Consider the following 23,870-nt stretch of genomic DNA (forward strand, 5'->3'; position numbering starts at 1 on the left):
TATTTTACTCATCATCAGGCTGTTGATTTAAAAAATATTCACAACCTGAAAGTTGAGAGTTATGTTTTATTCCGCGGGAATTTTTAGGATTTCAAGCCAGGGAGATAGCATCTCAAGTAACCCTGAGAAAACTGCTCTGAGGAGGCGAGAGTAGGAGCTGCATTATATAGAAGTTTTCCAACAAAGGGCAGGTAATCTGAATGTGGAAAAGATTATTGTTAAAGAAAACCAGATATCCCAAGTTAAGGAATTTAGAGCTTTTCTATGTATGGGAAGATGCAAGAGTGTGGGCTCACTGAACTCATTCCTTTAATATGCACCTCAGCTATCTGGAGCCTGTGTCCAGCGTTTTTCATATCCTGAGCTTCCTTTCCTCAGGGCTCAACCTTAGGGAGTGCTTTGATTTTTGCTAGATTGCAGGTAGTCTCCTTTCCATGCTCCCTTGGGGCTCACCAGCTCACCTTCCATGGTGGCTGCCATCGCTGATGACTGTGGCATCCTTGTCTACTGATGTGGCAGGAAATATTCAATTTCTCAGAGTTTGCAATTTTTTTTTGTTGTTTTTGCAATATTGCATTAAAATACTGTTTCTCTTGCTTACTGAGTTTTTTGACCCTATGTTCCTTAAAAGTTGCAGCTGAAATGCCTCACTTGCCTCTCCCTAGTCTGGCAGGCCCAAAGTCAGCCTCTGCCCCAGCCAAGCCCAACCCTCCCAGGAACTATGGAGCTGGAACTAGGATGGCAATGGCCAAGGGGTTAAATGGATAAAGCAGTGAAATTCTTAACTCCTTCTCTGGGGCAGCTGCTCAGCCGCCCCTCTATGAAACCACTGGAAGCTCAGGTGGGTTTTCGAGAGGTTCCTGTGTACCAGGGTTGTGCCCCGAGCCAGGTACTCATTATACAGAGGATGAAGCAAGTTTGGGGAGCTTGATTTACTCGACTGTACGCAGGCCCCCAGGGTGGCACAGGTGGGTCCCGAGGCAACTCCTCCCCCCAGCTGCTCCCTGTTCTCTGCCAGACATCTTCCTTCTCCCCCTGAGCTCCAAGAGCCCCACCAGTGCCAGCAGGCACTTCATTCTGTTTTCAAGGCTTCAGGGTTTACAAGTGGGTCTCCCTTGCTGTGTGATGGCTGAGGTTGTCCCATCCTTATTTCTTCCAGAAAGCCTCCCACAGTACCCTGAACACAGTGGTACTCAGCAAGATGAGCCAATGGTCAGCAGCTGGGCAGCCACACCTCTGTTCCCAAGCCTTTCTCTTTCCTCCCCGCTTTAGGCTTTTTGAGTTCCTTGGAGTTCACCTGTTTCTTCCTCCCCTGAAACACAGGGTCTGGGGGAGAGGACCACACTTCACACTTTGTTGACACTGTGGGTCAGGCCTCGTTTGGGGAGGGGGTCTCCGTGTTTCTCCCCTAGTCAGAATGTCAGAGTTCTGCTCAGCAAGTGGGACCCCCATGCCCACGCATTCATTCTCTAAGGCTCTTCTGAGAATGGGTGGCGATAAGGAGGCAAAATGACAGACTCGGGGTTTGTAAAAGTCAAAGATACACATTTAAAGGGAAAACAGTAATAGAAAGAGACAGGGTGACCTGTGGGACCCAGTCCACATTAGACACAAATCTCAGCTTGAATGTCCAGTTTAGTAAGACCTCCATGGTCCCTGTGAACACCAACCTACTGATCCTAATGCCTACTCAATGGGTTCATCTTCCTTTTCATCTTTTTCTATTTTTCCAGAATTTTCCGTTATTTCCATTTCTTTTATTTCTCCTGATTCCGTTTTCCCCAGTGCTTCCAACGCTCCTCCGTCAGTTTTTGAAAGTCTCTTCTCTAGTCCTTCTGATTCCCTTGGGCTTGATTCATCTGAAAGGTTTTGATCTAGTTCTGAAGGCCTCCTGTAAATTTCTCTGGTTTCTTCTCTGTTCTGTTCTGTCCTACCTGCTTCTCCAAACTGTCCTTTGGCAGTGTCTCCTGGACCTCTCTCCTTCGCGCCCAATTCTTTTCTCCATGAGGCTTTTTCTGGGTCTTCTCTCTGCCTCTGTTCTGGTTGCCTAGCTGTGACCCCCAAAGTTTCCTTAGACAAGACACCTTCGAGCTGTTTCTCCGTTTGCTCCTGCACCCACTGCTTCATCACCTTCTCAGGTTCATCTTTTGTTTTCCTCGTTTCCTTCTCCTTTGCTGTCCGTGTTTGACCATCCAGCATAGTGGCATTTTCTGAAAAACAGGAGAAAGGAGAGAAGAGAGGTGAAAATCTGTCCTGAGAGGCCTGAGACTGAGAAAGGGGAAATCACACACGACGTCACACTGAATATAATTGGCAAAGCCAAGATTTGAACCCAGGACAGTCCGCCCCCAGCCCACATTTTCTTTTTCCCTGTAAGAACTAGCTCAGGTGCTGGGAAAAGACAGAGGCTTCTCCTCTGGCATCCTCATCCTGCATTTCTCTTTGTCCCTGGGGAGCACACTCACCATTTGTTGGGAGGTTCCCCTGTACGGTGCAAATTGTGCTGGAAGTTCAGATGCAGGGCAATGTTACAACCCAAGGGATCCTTGCTCCTTGTTTTTACCAGCTATTAGAGAAAAGTTACCAATCTCCTATTTTTTTTTTTTTTAACCAATCTCCTCTTGAGTCTCCTCCACACTCTTCCTGGAAGTTCTGGTTTCTAAGATGCCAACAGGGACTCTGGATTCAGAGCCAGCAAAGGCTGCTGTTGGCTGTGAAGACACATGCAATGCTGCCACCTGCTGTCCAGGAAGGGAAGTGTCCAGCAGCTGCCTATGCCTTTGGGGGCCTTCCTCAAGTTTTCAGGATGCCTTTCCCAGTGTGCTGTCAGCCAAGGAAGGAGAATGCTTGGAGCACCTGCTGCATCCCCTGACATTATTGCTTCTGTGGCTTCTGACAGCGGCTCCAACGGCACGTGGAGACAGAATCAGATCTCTGAGGGGATCCAGCCACCACGTTCAGGCGCTGGGTAATAAAAGGCCATCATCTGACTGCTCGGGTGCCCAGAAACTCCACACCCAGATTGCCGCTGCAGTGCTGGGATCTGAGAGGGCTTCAGCCTTGGTGCCCGGAAGGAGCTCTGTCCTCCCAGAAGCCCCGAGGGAGCCCCAGCCCTAGCTCCCCTTCACTTCAGTGTGGCTGGAGGGAGGCCCCACAGGATGGGCTGGGGGTGACAGAAATAGTATATGTAGAACCATGGTAAAACCATGGGCTCCAGAGCCAGGCTGTCCAAGACCAGAAACCACTGTGGGACTTTAACCCCTTGGCCCTGCGTCCTCAACTGTAAAATCAAGCATGTCATACTTATTTTGGGCTTCCCAGGTGGCACAGCATTAAAGAATCCACCTGCCAATGCAATGGCACCCCACTCCAGTACTCTTGCCTGGAAAATCCCATGGGCGGAGGAGCCTGGTAGGCTGCAGTCCATGGGGTCGCGAAGAGTCGGACATGACTGAGCGACTTCACTTTCACTTTTCACTTTCACACATTGGAGAAGGAAATGGCAACCCACTCCAGTGTTCTTGCCTGGAGAATCCCAGGGGCGGGGGAGCCTGGTGGGCTGCTGTCTATGGGGTCGCATAGAGTCGGACACGACTGAAGCGACTTGGCAGCAGCCAATGCATGGGATGTGGGTTTGATCTCTGGATCAGGACGATTCCCTGGAGAAGGAAATGGCAATCTACTCCAGTATTCTTGCCTGGAAAATCCCATGGACAGAGGAGCCTGGCGGGCTATAGTCCATGAGGTCACAAAGAGTCAGACACGACTGAGCGACTAAACAACAACACTTATTTCATAGGGCTCCAGGAGGGATCCGATGAGTCAGTATGTATAAAGCTTAAAAAAGCGCCTGGGCAGGCAGGAAGCCCTGAGTGGAGATCAGCTTCTCTTATCACCCCCACCACTCTGGGGCCCGGCCCCCATCCCTGCCGACTCCTTGGGGCCTGGAGTCCCAGCCACTTCCTCTTCCCTCACTCCTTTCATGGGGGCCAGTCAGATAGCTAGTGCCTGGGGCGTGGGGGTGAGGATCAAAGGCCTCTTCACTCCCTGGAACTCTTGGGAGAAAGAACGTGGTAAGGCTAGACCGGCACAGTCCTGTCACCTCTGCACTAGAGCCGGCCCTCGAGCCCCCTGTCCTGACCCTGCCCTGCTCAGTGCTGACCCTGAAGAGCAGCTGCCCCCAGTGGGAGTGAGTGTGGCTCCCAGTCCGACTGCTGAGTGACTGGGCCGATCGCTCAGGCTCCAGTGCCCTCCTCCCTAAGCAGTACCTCCGCCTCCCGGCAGTGAGGATCTAGTGAGATCATTCTGGCTGATGTTAACCCAGTGTGGCCAGTGGTAAGAGCCCCCACAGTGTAAGCTACTTTCGTTCTGCTTCCATGTTTGCTCCTGTTTCCTGCCTGAAACGCCCTCAGCCTTTCACCTAGCACCGTGAAAACGCCTGGGCATCTTCTGGAGCCTGAAGCCGAAGATTCTTCCTCTTGAAAGTGTTCCCTATCACCCCAGAGAACTGGGAGCGCCCTGCCCAGGCTCTGACAGCAGAGGGCGGCCCCCTGCTCAGGAGACTCAGGTGCCTGGCTTTCCCACTGGGCTGTGGGTTCCTCCAGGGCAGGGGCCGAGCTTCTGTTACCCCCAGAATCTCACACTTCCCTGGCAGGTGACAAGCGCTTGACAAATATTTGATGAATTGAAGAAATATGGGAGTATTGGACTTCCCTGGTGGTCCAGTGGTTAAGAATCCACCTGCCAATGCAGGGGACAGAGGTTCAACCCCTGGTCTGGGAAGATCTCACATGCCTCAGAGCAACTAAGCCCAGGCACCCCAACTACTGAGTCCACATACTGCAATTACGGAAACCCGTGCACTTAGAGCCTGCGCTCCAAAACAAGAGAAGCTACCACTGAGCACCGCAACTAGAGAGTAGTCCCCGGTGAACTAGAGAAAGCCTGTGTGCAGCAACAAAGACCCACCACAGCGAGAAAGTAAAATAAATAATACAGTAAACGAATACATCTTTTTTAAAAATACAGAAGTATTGAAGAAATAGGGCAGACAGCATGGGATCTGACCCCAGGCTGAGGGGTCCCCCTCCTGCCTCGGGAACGGCTGCTGGAGGCACTGAAATCAGCATGCTCAGTGGGCAGCACCAAGCCCAACTGAAGGAGCAGCAGGAAGCGTGGTGAGGACCACTGGAAGGAGAGCAGAGGCAGGTTTCTGAAGTTGCCGTCTTCCAGCTCCAAAACTCACCTTTCTCCTTCTTTTCTTTGAGTATCTCCCTGTAGTTGGTTTTCTTCAGCTCTTCAATGATGCCCTTGTTGGCATCATCCAAGGCCTGTGGGTGAGAGGAGTATCAGTGAACTCTCTTAACACTGTAGGACCTGTCCTTTCCCCACCCAAGGCCCAACCCTGCCCCCATCCCCTTCCTCCTGGCTCCTCTGACTACTCCTGCCTGAGGTTCACGGATCCTATGGACTTGGAACTCCCCACGGTAAGTGGTATGAGAGATACACTGCTGGGGGTGACTCGAACTCATTTCCCTCAGACTCAGGCATGTTTTGAGGGGTTGCGTCTGTCTACTGATTCCTAAAGCTTCAGCCAAATTAAAGGAGACAAGGCAAGCCCCTTAGCCTGCAGCCAGGCAGCAAGCCATGGAGGGGACTCAGCAGCACACCGTGGGTGGGGGTGGGACTGGGGGCTGGCCTGCCTTCAGAGGGGCTTCCGCGGCCTCTGCAGGACAGCGAGGGCCTGGGAACTCAGCCTGTGCTGTATCTTGAGGGCAACGCTGCTCTCTTGCAGCCCTCCCTGTGACTTGCCCTGTGTGGAACACCACTAGACACTCAGGGAATGTCTACAGGCCCCGGATCGCCAGGCTTGGATGCTCTTGGGCAGTGCATTCTGCCCCTTGGTATGCTTTCCTGCCTGGAGATGCCAATCAGGGGGTGAGAGGCCAGGGACTAGGTCTCTGGAGGAGCCATTTAGGGCTGTGCGTCTATTTGGCTTGATGGGCACTTCTGTCTCCTACTTTCAAAACCCTGCCCAGCCTCCAAGGTGACCTCGAAACCTCTGCCTCCATGAGGGGTAAGGCCCAGCTCTGCCTGCCCGCTGGAGTTCTCAGTCTGAGTTCCCTAGTCCCTGCCGCGCCAGTCAGGAATGAGGGACTCTTTTCAGCTTCCCGAGGGCCGGGGCCACATCGTCACCCTTGGTGCAGTGCCGGAAAGACTCTAGATCTGCACCATGTGATACCCAGAGGCCTCACGTGGCAACTGATCACTTGAAACGTGGCTGATGTGACTGAGAAACTGAACTGCAACGTTCGTTTACTTCTAACTCCATTTACTCTAAACACTGCAGGTGGCTAGTGGCTGCCTGACTGAGCAGCGCAAGTCTGGACTGGTGAGTGAGGCCATCACGCTGCTTTCCTATTATCTTCTGTGGGGGCTGCACTTTTCCAAGCGCAAGTCCTAAAGTCAGTTTAGAGGGTCTCAGCCAGCATTAAAGACAAGGAATGGAAAGAAAAAAGAAAATAGAGTAAGAAATATCAATGTACATAATAAAGGTAAATATGTTTTGTAAAACTTGCTATTTTTCCTCTGTTTTTTCAAATAAAACTATGTGTATTGAGGGGAATTCCCTGGCAGTCCAGTAGTTGGGATGCTGACTTTTACTGCAGTGGGTGTGGGTTCGATCCCTGGTTGGAGAACTAAGATCCCTTAAGTTGCTGTGCAGTGTGGCCAAAACAACAAAGTTAACAGCATGTGTATTGGTTGGGTTGCTATATAAACTGATGGCAACAACAAACACTGGAAAGCCACTGCCCTGCCTAGCAGGTGCTCTGCGGTTGAGGGGAAATAAACATCTGGGGCTGAGGGTCCCAGGGCCTGCCTCACCCCACCCCCAGAGAGAGAGGCTCACGTTGATGATGGCCTGCTGCGCCTCATTGTTATGGACCAGCTTTGCTCTCTCCAGGGCCTTCTCAAAGTTGTTCACGGCCGATTCGAAGTCCCTCAGCTTCACTGAAGGGCACAAGGGAGGCAGGAGGATGGTGACATAGTATCAGTGTACGTATTCAGGGTACAGTATCAGGGTACCAGGAGCCCTCAGGAGCAGCTGCCCAGAACCACCCTTTCCAGACGTTTCCTGGGCCACCTCACCACTAGGGAACAGAACCTGGGCACCGGAGCCTTGGATCTCAGGTGCCAAGAGTCAGTGAGGGAAGGGGTCTGTGCCCACATCATGCGTCTCCAGGGGGACAACTCCATCCTGCCCCATTGTTGCCCTAATGGTCTGGGAGCGAGCAACGAGAATGAAGACAGAATGTGAAATCTGGTGCAATGGGTCGAGGGACCTGCAGCCTCTATTGGACTGAGGTGCAGAGTCCACTCTGAATCCAGATTTTATTCCTAACTACAGACCACAGGACTTTCTCAGATCTTATCTTTCTTGAGACACATGCCATATGAATCACATCCTCCTAAATATCATGGACTACACTGACATAGTCCAGATCTCCTTGCGTTTATCCCAGTCCATTCCCTTCTGGGCTGGTCTCGGGAACAATTAGCAAGTGTGCAGGCCGCGCTCATGGCTGACGCTGACCCGGCATTTCAAGGTCTATGCTTTTATGATCCCAGTCATAATCCCTTCTGGGTCTGGCCCTGGTGTTTGTAACAAGGCTATAATTCTAAGAAAGACATGAAAAATAATCATCAATATAGTTTCTTAATATATGCTGTTTTTCCCAGTGCTATTTCTGTGAAATTTCTCAAGGCCATGAAATTACATTGTTAGGAATTCCCACTATACCCCATTTTTAAATGGTTCCAGGAGAAGACATCTTTTTTTTTTTTTTTTTTTAATGTTTACTCAGATTTGTAAAGAACACTGTGGACACCAAACACAATCTGGCAGGACTGGATGTGACCCTTCATGAGCCAGCGGCTGGGACATCACTGCCCACGTTGGAACAATCTGAACCCAGGAAGGAAGCAGCCCCCCACCCGCCCCAGGGCACTCACCTGACCAGTTAGCACTGGGTCAGGGATGAGGGCTATGAACTGACTGCCCTTGGAAAAACCTTAATTTCAGGAAGGAAGGAGAAAAGTGCTCCCCTGCCAGGGCTGGGAACCCCACACTTCACTCTCTTTACACACCACTGCTTCCGCTTTTTAAAAAAAATTAATTAACTTGGCTGCGCTGGGTTTCAGTTGTGGCATGCAGGATCTAGTTTCCCGACCAGGGATCAAACCCGAGCGCCCTACGTTGGGGGTGCGGAGTCCTAGCCACTGGACCGCCAGGGAAGTGCCTCCACTGCTTCCTCTTATAACTAGCAGCCCAAGATCTACCCCTCTCCCACAAACTGCTTTAGGATTCCTGGGGAAAGAAGGGCCTTGGATTCATAAGTCAAATTGCAAAAGGCAATTATATTTGAAAAGCGATTCTAACATAGTTTTAAAAGTCTGTGGCATCAACATACACTTCTTTTTCAAATACACATTTGAAAAGAAGAAAACTCACAGTAATGCCTCAGAGGCCACCATGAATAAACTGCTATGTCATTCTGACATGGTAGGTCAGAATAGGAGTCATGACACTCAAGTGAGTGAAGCATTAAAGACCATTCTATTTGTTTTCAACTGAATCTATAACCTGAAATTATCTCCATTCTGGGGCCCCTTTTCCTCTTATTTTCCTCACTCTGTGCATCCACAAATCCACACATGTATATCCATATTTTTGTTGGCTTTTCCAGGGACTAATTGTTTCTTACCACTGTTGGAAACACTTATGGGAAGCTGATGGGGAGGAAGGAAGAAATGAGTATTTCTGGAGAGCTTGCTATATGCTGGTTCCTATTCTAAGTGCTTACATGCGTAGCCATTACCTCATGTCTTCACACTATGAAGAAGATACATACATACTATACGTGCTAAGACGCGTCAGTCGTGTCCGACTCTTTGTGACCCCACGGACTGTAGCGCTCCCAGGCTCCTCCGTCCATGGGATTCTCCGGGCGACAATACTGGAGTGGGTTGCCATTTCCTTCTCCAGCATACATACTATACTTATCCCTACAGAGCCCAAGATCTGCCCGCCTGGCCAGGCTGCCTCTACAACCCAGGGGCTCTTTGGCTGCTGCGTTGGACTGGACTTTTCTACCATACAGCATGGAAATTGAGGCCGGGAGAGAGTGGCCTGCTTCTCCAGAGGCCCTCAGAGCCTAACAAGACCTCACGAGGGACAGGAATTCCCTGGTGGTCCAGTGGTCAGGGCTTCACGCTTCCACTGCCAGGGCCCGGGTTCAATATCTGGTCAGGAACTAGGATCCTACAAGCCTTGTTGCGGTGCAGCCAAAACACACACACAAAAACACTCATCACAGAAACAGAAAAGGTTCTAGGAAAAGGCACAGTAATCACATTTTCCCCAGTTTAAAGCTTTCAAGTGGTTTTTTCCTCTATGTTTTTAGGAAAGAATCCACGATGTGTAAGGAGGCCTGAGAGGCCCTGTGGATCTGGCCCTTCACCAGCCTCCCTCCTCCAGACTTTCCTGGCCCCTTAGAAGCTCGACACTGGTCTCCATCAGTTTCTTAAATCAGCCAAACTCTTGCCCACCTCCCTAAATGCGGTTCCTTTGGCTGAAAAGTTCTTCCTTCAGAACTTGGAACAACTGGTGCTTTTGTGTTCTTAATGATTCTGCTTTAAAGTTACTCCTCAGGGACTTCCCTGGTGATCCAGTGGTTAAGAATCCGCCTTGCAATGCATGGGACGAGGGTTCGATCCCTGGCCATCGAACTAAGATCCACATGTCTCAGAACAGCTAAGCCCACGAGCCCACACACCACAAAAGAGTACCCAGCTGTGAAAGATCCGTGTGACACAGTGAAGATCCCATGCATTGCAACTAAAACCCAGTGCAGCCAAATAAATATTAAAAAATAGTTACTCCTCAGACAGGAGGACAGGAACAGTTACCAATTTTGCTTCCTACTTTGCCCAGCTTTGGTGCCTAGAAGGTGCCAGGAAAGCATTAATGATGTGAGTAAGTGAATGAGTGATGAGACCCATGATCAGAGTGCCTGTCACGCTTACCCCGTCTCTGGGGTCAGCCGTGTGCCCAAGGCAGGGCTAGTCCGAAACTGTGAACAGGAGACCCAGCTCCACGGCTTCCTTGTTACTATGGCCTAGAGCTATTTCTCCTTTTAAACTTGTATTGTGAAATATTTCAAATATACAGAAAAGCCAAAGGAATAGTATCATGAATCCCCATTATTCATCACCTAGATTCAAATATCATATGATGTCACTTCTATGTGGAATCTAAAAAAATGATACACATGAACTTATTTACAAAACAGAAACACTCAGACTTAGAACACAAACTTATCAGAGGGGAAAAGGTGGGGAGGGATAAATTAGGAGGTTGGGATTAACATATATATTAATATACTACTATATATAAAATAGATAATCAATAGGGATCTACTGCACAGCACAGGGAATTCCACTCAATACTCTGTAATAACCTACATGGGAAAAGAATCTTAAAAAGAATAGATATATGTATATACATAAATGAATCACTTTGCTGCTCACCTAAAGCTCACACAACATTGTAAATCAACTATATTCCAATATAAAAGTTTAAAAAAATTGCCCAAACCTTGCCAATCCTGTTCCATCTGTTCCTCCTCACCCCATTCCTTGCTGTTTTATTAACAAGCCCATTAACTTTATTGAGATATGATTCACTCAGTATAAAATGCACCCCTTTGTAAGTATACAATTCAATGATTTCTAGAAAATTTATAGACTTGTGCAATGAACACCACAACTCAGCTTCAGAACTTTTCCAGCCCCCTAAAAAAGTGCCCTCTCGAGACCTGGGGCAATCTGCGGCACCCCTCAGAGTTTCCGTTTCCCAGCCTATAAAAGGAGGACAGTACCCTCAGCACTGGCTTGCAGAGTGATTAAAGCGAGAATGCACGGATAAAGGCTACTGAGCCAAGAGGAGTGGAGCTGTTTTGATGAGGACGTGACACTGTGCCGGTCTGCATGCAGCTCAGCTGAGTTCCTCAAGGGTAGGGCAGTTCTAAGGGTCTCCCAAGCCCTAACTGAGTGTAGCTTAAGGTAGGCACTATACACACTGGTCAAAACGCGGGAGTTTATCCCCACTCTCAGAATCAGAATTTGTCTGACCCATCAGGATGGAAAGTTCAGCGCGGGCGTGACGGCAGGGGCTGAGGGCTGGGAAGGGCATCTGTACCTTGTGCCTGTGCCACCAGGACGCTGGCATTCAGCTGCCATTCCATGTCCCCTTCTTCTTCGGCACACTGTTGGGACTTCTCACCGTAGTTCTGGGCCTCCCAGGCCTGGTCTAGCTCTAGGTAGCAGCGGCCAATCTCATGGAATAGCCAGGTCTTCTCCAGGGTGGTTTTGGCCAGAGGGATCTTCTCCTCCCACCTGGGGACACCAAGAACTGGGATTAGCTTCCTCCACTCAGGCCCTGCACTCGGACTTAGGAGGCTGGGCTTCCTACTGGTGGCAGAAGAAAAACTGTCCTCCAACTACCAGCTCTTCTAGGTGCAGGAGTGGAGCTAACAAGCACTATCAGATTTTTTAAACTACCAGGGTTATTTTGGTGCGTCTATAGAATTGGCTTTGATACCACAGCTGAAAATAATGCGTGTAAAATAGCACTTGAAATAACTCCATAACCTTTGAAAGTCAAAGTGAAGTTGCTCAGTCGTGTCCAACTCTTTGCCAACCCAAGGACTGTAGCCTACCAGGCTCCTCCATCCATGGAATTTTCCAGGCAAGAATACTGGAGTGGGTTGCCATTTCCTTCTCCAGGGGATCTTCCTGATCCAGGGATCGAACCCAGGTCTCCCTCATTGCAGGCAGACACTTTACCATATGAGCCACCGGGGAGGCCCACACATAACCTTAAGAATATGATTAAGCACATTTAAAAGAAAATCAACACAATAAAAAAGATTGGGATGAAAAACCAAAATATCAATAAAAGTCAGAGGAAAATCCGAATGAGCACTTGTCTTTGGGTGGTGGGACTGAAGACTTCCTCATCTAATTTTCTAGATTTTCCAAATGAATATTTTAAGGTTAAGCACATCTGACTCTTTGCGACCCCAAGGACTATACAGTCCATGGAATTCTCTAGGCCAGAATACTGGAGTGGATAGCCTTTCCATCCTCCATGGGATCCTTCCAACCCAGGGATCGAACCCAGGTCTCCCACATTGCCGGCAGATTCTTTACCAGCTCAGCCACCAGGGAAGCCCCACATTAAGCACATATTTACTATAAAACATTGTATTATGAAAAGACATGAATGGGTAGGTGAATGCTCACATGCCTCTGTCTTTTGGCACACAGGCACCAGGGGCCACTGGGGAAACCAAATAACCTGGAGCACCAGGCTTTGGTCAACAAGTCTGTTCTAGTCAAGCAACAAATACCCAAAGGACAATTTCTCTCTGCAGTCAAGCCTGCCCCTAAGTCTCCCAAGGGCTGAATCACCCCACTGGAGCACGTCACCAGCCCCAGGGTTGGACATCAAAAGTCCATCAGTTAAGGTCTCTAGGGAGCTCAGGCTCCATTTCCAGTGACCCCATGTGACTGCAGAGAATCACAGAATAACCTCCAAAGAACTCCCAGAAGTCAATGGTCCACCCAGTCATGAACTTGGCCAGAGGTGAGGGTTGCCTGGAGAACTTGTTAAAATCAGATTCCTGAGCTCCAACCCAGACCTGTAGAATGAGAACGTCCAGGGGAGAGGCTCGATAATGCACACGCCTAAAAACAAGTGTCCCGACGCTTGTCAACAGGAAATTAGGAGAAAATGCTGATTCTATTCTACTAATTATTATAGCTGATGAGCCCCAGAGTTTACAAAGTGGCTTTCTCCTGGTCGCCTAGCACAGCCAGGAGCCAAATTTGGGTCTTCCGATGCCTCTTTGCCTCACATCCTGCCCCAGGCCGGGAGTCCAGGGAGAGGTTGGGATGTCCTGGCCCTTGAGTAGGGAGGGGGTGGTCCTGGGTCACTCACGTGTCAATAGCTTGTTGGAATTTCCCGACTCTGGCAAAAACCCTGCCAATGTTGTCCAAGGCTCTGGACTTGGCATCAGGAAGATCGCTGTAGGGAAGAAGCAAGACAAGGCCATTCTAGGCGCTATGGAAACTAGAAAGAAGGTAAAGACGGGCCAGTTGGAGGGACAATGCCCAGGCTGGCAAGGCTGAGGTACCCTGGCCCTCTCATGGGAACGGACATTATCAGAATCTCTCTGGAGGGCAAACAAGCAACAGCCTACAAAGACAACCTTTTGGTCCTGCAACTCCCCTTCTAGAAATTTACCTCCAGAATAATAATGTGACAAGAACACTCATTAAAGTATTGCTTATAATAATAAACAGTGGAAATAATCTAAATGCAATCAGTGCGATTTTGTGTACAAAAAAAAGTCCTTGATACATTTAAGTTAAAAAATCAGATTATGAAAAAAAAGTCAGAATATAGGAGCTCGCACAATATCCGATGCCCTATTCATATGAAAAATGAACATGCGGGAGACTTCCCAAGTGGTCCAGTGGTTAAGAATCTGTCAATCCAAGGGACACAAGTTTGATCCCTGGTCCAGGAAGATGCCACCAGCTGTGGGGCAACGAATCCCGAGTTCTAGAGCCCGTGAGCCGCAACTACTGAAGCCTGCATGCCCGAAGACCTGTGGTCTGCACCAGGAGCAGCCACTGCAAGGAGAAGCCTGTGCATCACAACTGGAGAGGAGCTCCCACTCACCACAACCAGAGAAAGCCTGCATGCAGCAACAAAGACCCAATGCAGCCAAAAATAAAATTTTAAAAAATATCTCCTTCCCAACAAATAAACCAAGAAACCCAACCTGAGCCCCCTCCCACAGCATCCCCCTCATTCCCTCCTTCTCTGGCCAGCTCGCCCTCTTCCCATTGTCCCCCAGCCCCTCAGCCCCTGACCCCCAGCGGCAGGAAGCTCTGCTCCGATTCCCTCTCCTCACAGGGCTGGGCTGCCTTCTCACATGCAATATGACCAAGCCCTCCCTCCACGCACAGACATACCCATGTGTGTCTACGGTCTCACTGGAGCTCTGTGTGTGCTGGCAAAGGGGAGCAGCCTCAGTGGCTGCCCAGGGATACAGTTACACACGTTATTGCGGGTGCCGAAACACCTTTCTCTGAAGCCATTCAAAGAATGAGATGTTCCTTTCCAAGACACAGGCTTTTTTTAAAAAAGACCCACAGAAATGGGTCATTTCTGTTTTAAAAAATCCTATGGGAAAACTTCCCCGGTGGTCCAGTGGCTAAGACTGCATGCTCCCAGTGTGGAGTCGGGGGAGGCACCCTCGGTGTGATCCCTGGTTGGGGAACTAGATCCCACATTCCGCCACTAAGAGTTTGTATGCTCCAGCTAACGATCCTGCATGCTGTGACCAAGACCCAGCACAGCCACATAAAGGAATATATACTTTTTTAATGCTATGTATGTGTACGTGTACATAAATACGCAAGCAAATATGTTGCAAAGGGCCAGGACATTATCTCAATGTGGCCCCCAGATTGGAGAGAGGGGAGACATTTGAGTTCTGCTCTCAGCACCACATGTCCTGGGTCAAGCACAACGCCTCTGGGATTGGTGTGAGAACAGACTCCTATTGGCCCTCCCTACCTCAGCGTGGCCTCCCCTCCTCCCACTCCCCACAGGTCCTGGCCACCCCAACACTACCTGGAGCGCCCCAAACCCCCCACCCCTGCCCTGTCCCTTGGGGGGCCACCCCCTGGTCCTATCTCCCCCTTCTCTCAGAGGCTCCCTCATCTCCCCTCTCTGGGGCTCCTGGACCATGTTTGCAGCTCTGATGTTGGCTCCCTCTTCCAGAGTGGCTGCTCTGTTGTGGTGTGAATAAATATGTTGATTTATTCCTAACAGTACTAAGATAACTAAGTAATGTGTACTAAGATGTGCAGGATGGGGAAAGCCTGCAATCAAATCATCCATACAGTAATCAGGGAAAGAAATGAGGGCTGACTAAGGTCACTGGAGAAGCTACTCAGACTAGTCAGATTTGAGCCACAGCTGGAAAGATGGTGGTCTTTGGAGGAGGGGGTGCGGTTGATCTGATTGAGGAAGCATGTGGTGCATACACATGAGACTCAGCGGTGAGACTGGAGGCCCGTGTACAGAGACTGAAAAGGAACCAAAATTGCTGAAGGAACACCTCTGTTTAAGTAATCAGCCACTAAGCACATATTCACTGCATGTCCATTATGGGGCAGGTCCTGGGGAGAGAAAGGGAATAGAGAAGTCTAAGGTCTATCGGGCAGATAAAACATGTGGCATGTGGAGGGGGAGCATGGATGAGGGCTGCTAGGTCACTCTGGGCGCATGGAGGACTTTCCCTGGGGGGAAAATACTTCTTTACAATATGAAGGACGGGGAGGAGGGAGCTGATGAAGAAAGCACTGGCAAAAGAGTAGGAGCAGAGCCATGTGCTGTTGCCAGGGTTCAGGATGCCCAAGGGCCTGGAGACAGCCAAGTCAACAGAGATCAGGAGAGGTCAGGTCAGCAAGGGCGGGGCAGGCTCTGGGACTGCACCTCACTGCTGGACTTGTTTTGCATCGAAGGGCCAGCTGGGTGGCAGGAAACCCAGGTCAGAGGAAATAGGCAAGAAGTGAGGAAGATGTGGATGGAGCTGTGGGAGGGGAACAGAAGGGAAGATTCTCTCAATAGGAGGAGGAGGCATGGACAGGACATGGCAGGCTGGCGTGGGTAGCGAAGGAAGGGAGGTGTCTGGGAAGCCACCTGGGCTCCTTCCTGGGGACAATGCGGCCACCAGTGCCATTCTCCCGGAAAGGGAGCCCTGGAGCAAGAGGTCTTGAAGGAAGATGATGGATTCCACTTTGGATATGTCAAACTGGGGGCTCCCATGGGACATCAAGTGGAAATGCCTCAGACTCTGCTGGATATGCAGGTCTGAGAGCTCAGAGGGGAGGGCTGGCAAGATGTGAAGATTTATGTCTTTAAGGCATGGGAAAAAATTGGATCCAAAATACTGTCTGGAAAGAAAGAAAGTGAAGTCGCTCAGTTGTGTCCGACTCTTTGCGACCCCATGAACTGCAGCCTACCAGGGTCCTCTGTTCATGGGATTTTCCAGGCAAGAATACTGGAGTGGGTTGCCATTTCCTTCTCCAGGGTATCTTCCCAACCCAGGGATTGAACTCTGGGTCTCCCGCATTGCAGTCAGACGCTTTACTATCTGAGCCACCAGAGAAGCCCTAGATACTGTCTATACTTATTTAATCCTCAAATTCCCCATGAGGCAGTATTATCACGCCTTCATTAGAGGTAAGGAAACTGAGAGAGTGAGCAACTTAAAACCACACTGCTTCTAAGTGCCCCAGGAAGGAATTAAAGCCAGGTCTATCTCCAAAGTTAGCTGTTGTTTTAGAACCAGGAATGCCCAACACATGAGATTCTGGCTCTGCAAGGTGGGAGGCCAGTAAGAAATGAACTGGAAATGGACGAACAGCTTATAGGGTTCCGGTGATTGAGGAGAGGACAGGAGGTGGGTGTGTTCAGGAAATCCAGTTTGATCCAAAGAGTGGCCTGACATTGGAGGGTTGTGCAGAAGTGGATTCAGAGAGGGCCCTGAGTGCCCAGGAAAGGCCCATTTGATTTGAACCTGCGGGCAGTGAGAGGCCAAGGCCTGTTTGTCAGCAGGAAAACAGTTGACAGGTAAGAAGTAGTGAGTCTCTGGAGGTGACCTGTGAGAGCCCCTGGAGACCGGGGCTGACCTGAGTGGACATGGGAGGATGGGAGACTGAGGGGGCTCAGAACTGCGGGGCAAGTAAAACTGGGCAAGACAAAGTCATGAACGACTCCAGAGGTTAGAACCAGGGTGCCCAGAAAGTGATGGTACCTCTGGGGGGAGCCATCACGTCTTGGGAAGAGTTGGTTCCTATGAGACCTGATGTTACAATAGTTATCACGGATACACAGTGCTGTTCTGAGATCTTTATGTGAATTTTCGCATGTCATTCTCCTTCCTACCCTACTGGGTAGGGGCTACCATTGTGCCCCTTTGACAGAGGCTGAGAGAGGTTAGTTAAGTGCCCTGCCTAAGGCCCCGCAGCTGGGAGGTACAGCTCAGAAGCCTAAGCTCTTGGGACTTTCCTGCTGGTCCAGAGGCTAAGACTCCACGCTCCAATGCAGAGGGCCCAGGTTCGAACCCTGGTCAGGGAACTAGATCCCACATGCTGCAATTAAAAGATCCTGCATGCCACTGTGGAGATTGAAGATCCTGTAGGCTGCAACTAAGACCTGGTGCAGCCAAACAAATAAATAAAATAAGTATTTTTTTTTAAATAAAAATATCCCTAAGAGCCAAACCACAGGGAGTTTTTTTGAGTTTGGGGCCTCTACCCTCCCTCGTTGTGGCAAAAAAGCTGACAGTCTAGATGTGCCCTTATCCTGGGGAGGTGGCTCCTCACTCCAGGGTATCCACCTCAGGCACGCAGGGCAGAAAGCGGGGATTCAGCCCCCAGCCCCAGCAGCCCCAGCGAAAGGTCAGTATGTAGCTGGGCCTTGGCCGCTTGGCCTTCCGAGCCCGTGCAGGCACTCACTACTCCTTGGCGATCTCCAGGTCCTTCCTGTGGCTCTGCAGGGCCGCCACCATCTGCCCCAGCTCGATCTGGGCATTCCCTATGCAGCTGTACAGGTTTCCCACCAGTTCATCCTTGTTGGGCACCTCCTCTTTGTTCCATTCCAGCACCTTCTTCAGCACTTTTTCAGCTTTCTGAAGGCTGCCTTCAGCACTGCCGCTAGTCAGCACTGGGAAAGGAAAGAGGTGTTGCGGAGCGGGGAGCAGCCTCCCCCTGGCCGACAGAAGAGCCCACATTCCAACCCCGCCTCTAGATTCCATCCACCGGCCAAGCGAAGCCAGGGGGCTCCAGCTGCCATGTGGCTCTGTCCCCAGCTGGCCACGGGCCAGCCCTTCTGAGAATACCACCCACACATGTCAATGTCTTCCAGACTCTTGAGGATGTAGCGGGCTGTCTGCGAGGGACGGCGTTTGCGGTCCCGCAGCCACTTCTCCTGCATCAACTTCCGGTCCCGCTCCCTAGCATAGATGGGCTTCTGCTGCCGCCAGAAGTCACTGCGCGTGTCCAGGTAGTTGATGCCCGTCATGATGAGGTCCTCCACAGTCAGGCCACGCTTGATGGTGCCTTTGATCAGATCTGTGGGGAAGGGGGTGGGGCGGAGCCAACTAGAACAGGAATCGAGGGGAGTCACCTCCTCTCAACTAAAGGTGTCCCTGGGGGGACCTCTACCTGGAACTGTGGGACAGTAACGAAATCAAGAGCACCTAGGTGGGAGAGGGGGTTCTATCTGGGACCAGATGAAGCCAGAGCCCCCCCTTTGTGGCACTCCTATGGTACAGGGGTTAGGGCATAGACCCCTCATGGCAAGACATGATGAGCTAGCAGAAGTGGCAGCTGGTGGATTGCTTTCTGAGAGGCTTCTAGTCCTCGGGGCTCCTTTATTTCAAGCTGTGTCCTCAAAGTAGTCAGAGTAGAAATGCATAACCTGGCCCTGGCTGCCAGTGCCCAGTGAGTCCCTCAGTGCCAAGTGGGCCAGGGAAAACTGGGAGCCAGAGGGGCATGTCTGAGCTCTCTTCAATCACCTGAGCAGAGGTCAGAAGCTGGAGTAAAGCTGCAAGGCCTCTTGGGTAACATGTGGGCCACCTCTTCCCTCCCTGGAAGCTCCTCTGTAAAGAGGGAAGTGTCCAGCCCTGTTACAGAGGAGGCGGGCCAGCCGTGAAGTTGCCCCTGAGATGCAACCCGTGGGGAATCCTATAGAGGACCTTGGGAAGTCAGTTCTGGAGAAAAGCCCTTGGATTTGAGAGTGATCCCTGTGCAGGCTCAACAGCTAATGGCAACACTCACACCACCAGTGTTCATACGAGACATTCACTTCAAGGCACCTTCCTATTTCTTGTTCCTGCCAGTGTGGTGCGGCGGGAAGAGTGTGGAACTGGAGGTTAGGAGGCCTGGGAGCTGCTGTCAACTCCACCACTAACTTGCTTGTCACCTTGGACAAGTTACTCCCCATTCAGGGTCTCTCTTTCCTTACTGGTAACAGGAGGGATTAGACCAGATGAGATTTTAGGACATTCTAATTCCACAGTCCTGGGAGTCCCTTGTGAGCACCTCTGAGCTGGATTCCTTTGCCCTTGGTACACACTGAAGGCTCAGGGGGGTGCCCCTTCAGGGACCAAGGTGGTAAAGAAACCCGTATCTCTAGTGTTCCCACCCAGGGTACCACAGCACTTAAGAGCACTGGTTCTGAAACTGGACTTCTTGGCTTCCAATCTGAGAACTGTATCACTGAGTTATGTAACCTCCCCATGCCTCAGTATGCTCATCTGTAAAGTGAGAACGGTAGTGGAACCTGTCCAGAGGAACATGTCAGCAAATATCTTTTTATAGGCTTTGCCTCTAGTTCATGTGTTAAGCATCCACCCCAGGTTTTCTTTGCCCTGAGTTCCCTGCTGCAAACAAAGTGTCCGACACCTTCGTCCAACAGGAGCTTCTCCAGGTACTCCTTGTCCACGTAGAGTTCACCCAGGAGCTGGCGGACAATCTTCTCGCTCTTGAGCGAGCCCTTCCGCTTGCTCTCTCTCTTGGGGTGGTGTACGAGCTGTCTCACGGGATGAGGCTTCTGCTGGGCTCTCATACTCTGGGAAGATGGAGCAGTACCCCCACAGAGTCTCAGAAAGGAGCCCAAAGCACCAGCCAAGGCCCCCCGAACCTGTGATCCCAGACCCCTCCCTCCAGGACCTCTGTGTGCTGAGAACCATGGAGGATGTCTGGTATGGGAACAGCTCGTGGGAGCTGGGGCAGAACCCCCTGACCGCCTGTGCTGGGCAGGAGCTCCTCGCTCGCAGGCACTGAGAGCCACTGAACCATGTGCTCCTCAGGCACGTGGGGCCTCTGCCCTCTGAGGGAGGTGGAGTCAGAGCCAGGCCCTTACCTCAGCCTGCTTGCTTAAGAAGGATAGATCCCCTTTGTTCTCCAGTTTAATAGAAGAGGGACCTGCAAAGACAGAAGCTGGGGCTCAGGTCGGCAGTGGCCTTAGGCACAACCTATTACACATTTTATGTGGAAATAGTTGGCCTTTGGTGGGAGGGTGGAAACTGGCTCAACTCTCTCTGAGCAGCCAAGCCACCCCCACTCACCCAAGGCCACATTTCCAAACAAAGACAGGCCCTGAGTACCAGGGCCCCTTTCCATTTATACACTCTGCCACCCACAGTGGCAAGCCCCCCTCCCCCCACCACCACCTGCAAACAAAGAACTGATGGGAGATCCAGCCCCTGGTGCATGCGTGGTAAGGGAGGAAGGCAGGGGCCAGGGAAGGCCCTGCTCAGAACCTCATTCTGTACTATGACACCAGGCCAAAAAGAGGCTTACTCTTCTGGCTTGGGGTGAGTGAAACGGTGTTATTCATCTGGTTTTGAAGAGAACAGATGCTGCAGTCCTCAGGACAGTGGACTGGAGACTAGTCCTCCCAGTGGACAGTTTCTAATCCTCAAGAAAATCAGGAGCAGCCAAATCGAAGCTGGGGGCTCCCTGTAGTCCTCCCAGTAGTGGATGCTCACCCAGTGTACCTGAGGCCTCCCTCCAAAACTAAGGATTCCAAGAACCTCCCAAATAAGCGCATAGGCCCCATGGTCACTCACTTCCCACCGAGTTGTTGATGGCTTCCTGGGCTTTCTGAATTCCAACTTTGAATTCCTGATCAGGCCTCAGCTTGTAGCCCCGATGGTAGAATACCAAGGCAAATTCGAAGTCACCCATGGTGTACAGGGTCTCGGCCTTTTGTAAAATCCCCTGAAATGAGAGGAAGTCAAATCAAGGGGAACAGACAAAGCCTTCCCAGACTCAGGTGTGGTGGAACGTAAAGACCCCTGGGTTGAGAGCAAATGTTGGGATACAGGGGCAGAGGCAAGTGATCTATGAAGGAAAACAACAGTAAACTCCAGGCAGTTTGGCTGGCTCTTTAACCATCAGAGGTTGCTGCAGGCAGTGGCAGTGAGAAAAGCGAGAAGTAGTCCTCCCACCCAAATAGTCAGTCACCTTGCAGAAAGTTGGGTCACCCTGGAGTGAAGCCTCAGCATCTTCCAGGGATTTTTCCAGCTCGCCCATCTTAAGGAAGCACTTGGAGCGGGCAACCAAGCAGTTCTTATCTCCACTCTGAAGGTGAAGAGCCTGAAGAAGGAATCACTCAGATTAACAGGCAGCTGGCAGGGTGAGGTAAGAAGCTGGACTGGACACAGCAGCCCAAACCCTTCTGCCAGAGTTTCAGGGGGACTCCACAGGCCAGCAAACAGGTCTTCTTTGGATCATTTTAGACTAAAACCAGCATCACACTGATCTCTGCTTAGTCAACGAGGTTATCTGCGGGTAGTTATTATGGACAAGGTCAAATCACAAGCTATCATGGAAACCACTGGTTGAGATGTGAGAATATACTATACTACCCAGTGGATATACTGAACTTCCCCAGTGTTTGGGATTCCTCTAGTTCACTTAGAATCCTAGGGTGTTTAGTGCTTAACAAATTCAGCCATGAACCTGAAATGGTTGTACAACACATTCAAAATACTACTTGAAGGGGACTTCTCTGTGGTCCAAGGGGTAAGAATCAGCTTTGCAATATAGGGGTGGTGGGTTCAATCTCTGCTTGGGGAACTAAGATTCAACATGCCACATGGCAGCTAAGCCCACGAGGCACAACTACTGAGCCCAGGTGATGCAACTAGAGAATCCGTGTGCCACAACGGAAGATCCCATGACACAACAAGGGACAACATAATGAAGATCCCATGGATTGCAACTAAGACCCCACGAAGCCAAATAAATAAATATTTTAAAAACAATACTATTTGAAGACCAAGCATTCTGAAGGCTAACAAAATAGATTTTGGGATGATCTGCAACTTGTGTTACCCATTGTACATGCCCTCTCTTTTTATATAGCTTGTTGAGAATGAATCATTGTTTCAGGGGATTAAGATGAAAATGCTGGGCAAAAGGAAACTGATTTTGGACCCAAAGTGGGAATGGAAAGCTTCTCCTTGTCCCTATGTCCTTCCTTCTCCTGTCTGAAATCATTACATAGTCTGCAGTGTGATGTCCTTCCTGAGGCATCAGACTGTACCCACCTCCGTCTAAGACCTTCCTACTTTTCCAGAAAGAGCCTTTCTTTCCTAGAAAAGACCACTTCTCACCCAAAGCTATAAGCCCTTGTGGTGTTTTTTTCTGCCTGAGCTTCTCCAAGATGAAACAGTTTCCAGAAAAAGGAGAATGGATGGGGCTCCTGAACTTAAATGCTGGTCCATCTGATCCATTATTTCTGGTTTTAGGATGCGGACTAAAGACTCTAGGCAGCAACTGAGAAGTTTGATTTTAGAAGGAGTCTTGGGACACTTAGACAGCTATGCTACCACCCCATTATTTGTAACAGGTGGGCTATTTGTTGTAAAATAAACAGTCATAATAAAACATCCAATAGCTTATTTGCAAGACACTACAGTAGTGTATGATGGTAAGGTTAGCACCTCAGCACTGAAGTCTGAATCCCTCCTCTGCCACCTGCTAGTTCAGTGATCTTAGGCATGTTACTCAACTTCTATAAAAGCTTTCTTATCTTCAAAATGGCATAATAATTGTACCTCCCCCTAAGCTTGCCACTTAGCAGTATGTCTGGTATCCTAAAACAGCGCTCAACTGTTATCCACCTTAGGGTGGGTTGGAACAATTTATACTACAGTAAAGTTTTATGATGTTATTTACTGACTGACCACCTTGAATAAGCAGCTGTGTGCTAGAGACTTCCCTTCTGCAAGCAGCCCCCCAGCCAACCTCCTGGCCAGTTATGGGAAACTGAGGAAAGAGGACAATCACGAAACATTTGAGCAAAAATGTAGGAGACGGGGTCACTGTTAGCGCGGAGGTTGGTTATTAACAACCAGGGAGAATACAAATGGGAAATGGTAGAAAATGGCTAAACAGGGGTTTATCTTTGACAGCGGTGCATCAATCAGTAACAATGGAATAGTGGAAACAATAGGGTGGTCCAGGCATCATCAAGACCTCAGTGATGGGTAGCTGAAAGTTTCAGAGCACGACTCACATTGCTGAAGCTATGGGCGGCTTTAGCGAACTCCCCGCATAGATACAGCCGCTCGCCCTCCGCCATGTAAGATGGAAAGGTGCTTCGCAAGACTTCATTTTCTGGGTCTGCCATGGTGACGGAATTCGGAGACGCTGAAGCGGAGAAAGGAAGGAAAAGAAGCCTGAGAACCTCAGTCTGGTTTGTGGAAACTCCGTCTCTTAGCAACCGGGAGACGTAAATTACTTCCGGCCCCGCCCCTCGAGCGCGGGGCGGAGTCTGGGGCGCCCCCGCCGACTGTGTAGCTGGTGCCTAGGAAGCCGCGAACTGATTGGACCACGACGAGCGCGTGGCTATTGAGGCCTCTTTGCGACTTGTAGTGTTGGCAGTCGTACGCTCCATCGGTTCCTCCCGGAGTTGCTTCGCATTCAGAAGCCACAGTCAGGAAAAAGAAAACAAAATGTACAGCTCAGAAGACAGGGAAAAGATTGAGGGCATAATTCCAAATAGGGATAAGGCATTCATGGCAAGTATTTGTGCACGTGTACCACCCTCAAGAGTGAGCCTCTTGGTGGCTCCAGACGGTCAAGAATCTGCCTGCAATGCAGGAGACCTGAGTTCGATCCCTGGGTCGCGAAGATCCCCTGGATAA

General features: G+C 50.3%; 1 protein-coding gene across 1 annotated transcript; it reads right to left on the reverse strand.

The window, feature by feature from the left end:
* Positions 1-52: 52 nt before the first annotated feature.
* On the reverse strand, positions 53-23,461 carry ODAD4 (outer dynein arm docking complex subunit 4). Its single transcript, XM_006055769.4, has 12 exons — positions 23,240-23,461; positions 21,181-21,312; positions 20,784-20,934; positions 20,075-20,136; positions 19,615-19,780; positions 18,055-18,279; positions 17,665-17,872; positions 13,064-13,150; positions 11,261-11,457; positions 6,911-7,011; positions 5,246-5,330; positions 53-2,210 (listed from the first exon to the last, which is right to left on the reverse strand). The coding sequence occupies exons 1-12, from the start codon at positions 23,351-23,353 to the stop codon at positions 1,687-1,689; spliced, it is 2,052 nt and encodes a 683-aa protein (XP_006055831.3). The 5' UTR covers positions 23,354-23,461; the 3' UTR covers positions 53-1,686.
* Positions 23,462-23,870: the final 409 nt, after the last annotated feature.

This window comes from Bubalus bubalis, chromosome 3 (assembly GCF_019923935.1).
Source record: "Bubalus bubalis isolate 160015118507 breed Murrah chromosome 3, NDDB_SH_1, whole genome shotgun sequence".
Classification (NCBI taxonomy): Eukaryota; Metazoa; Chordata; class Mammalia; order Artiodactyla; family Bovidae; genus Bubalus; species Bubalus bubalis.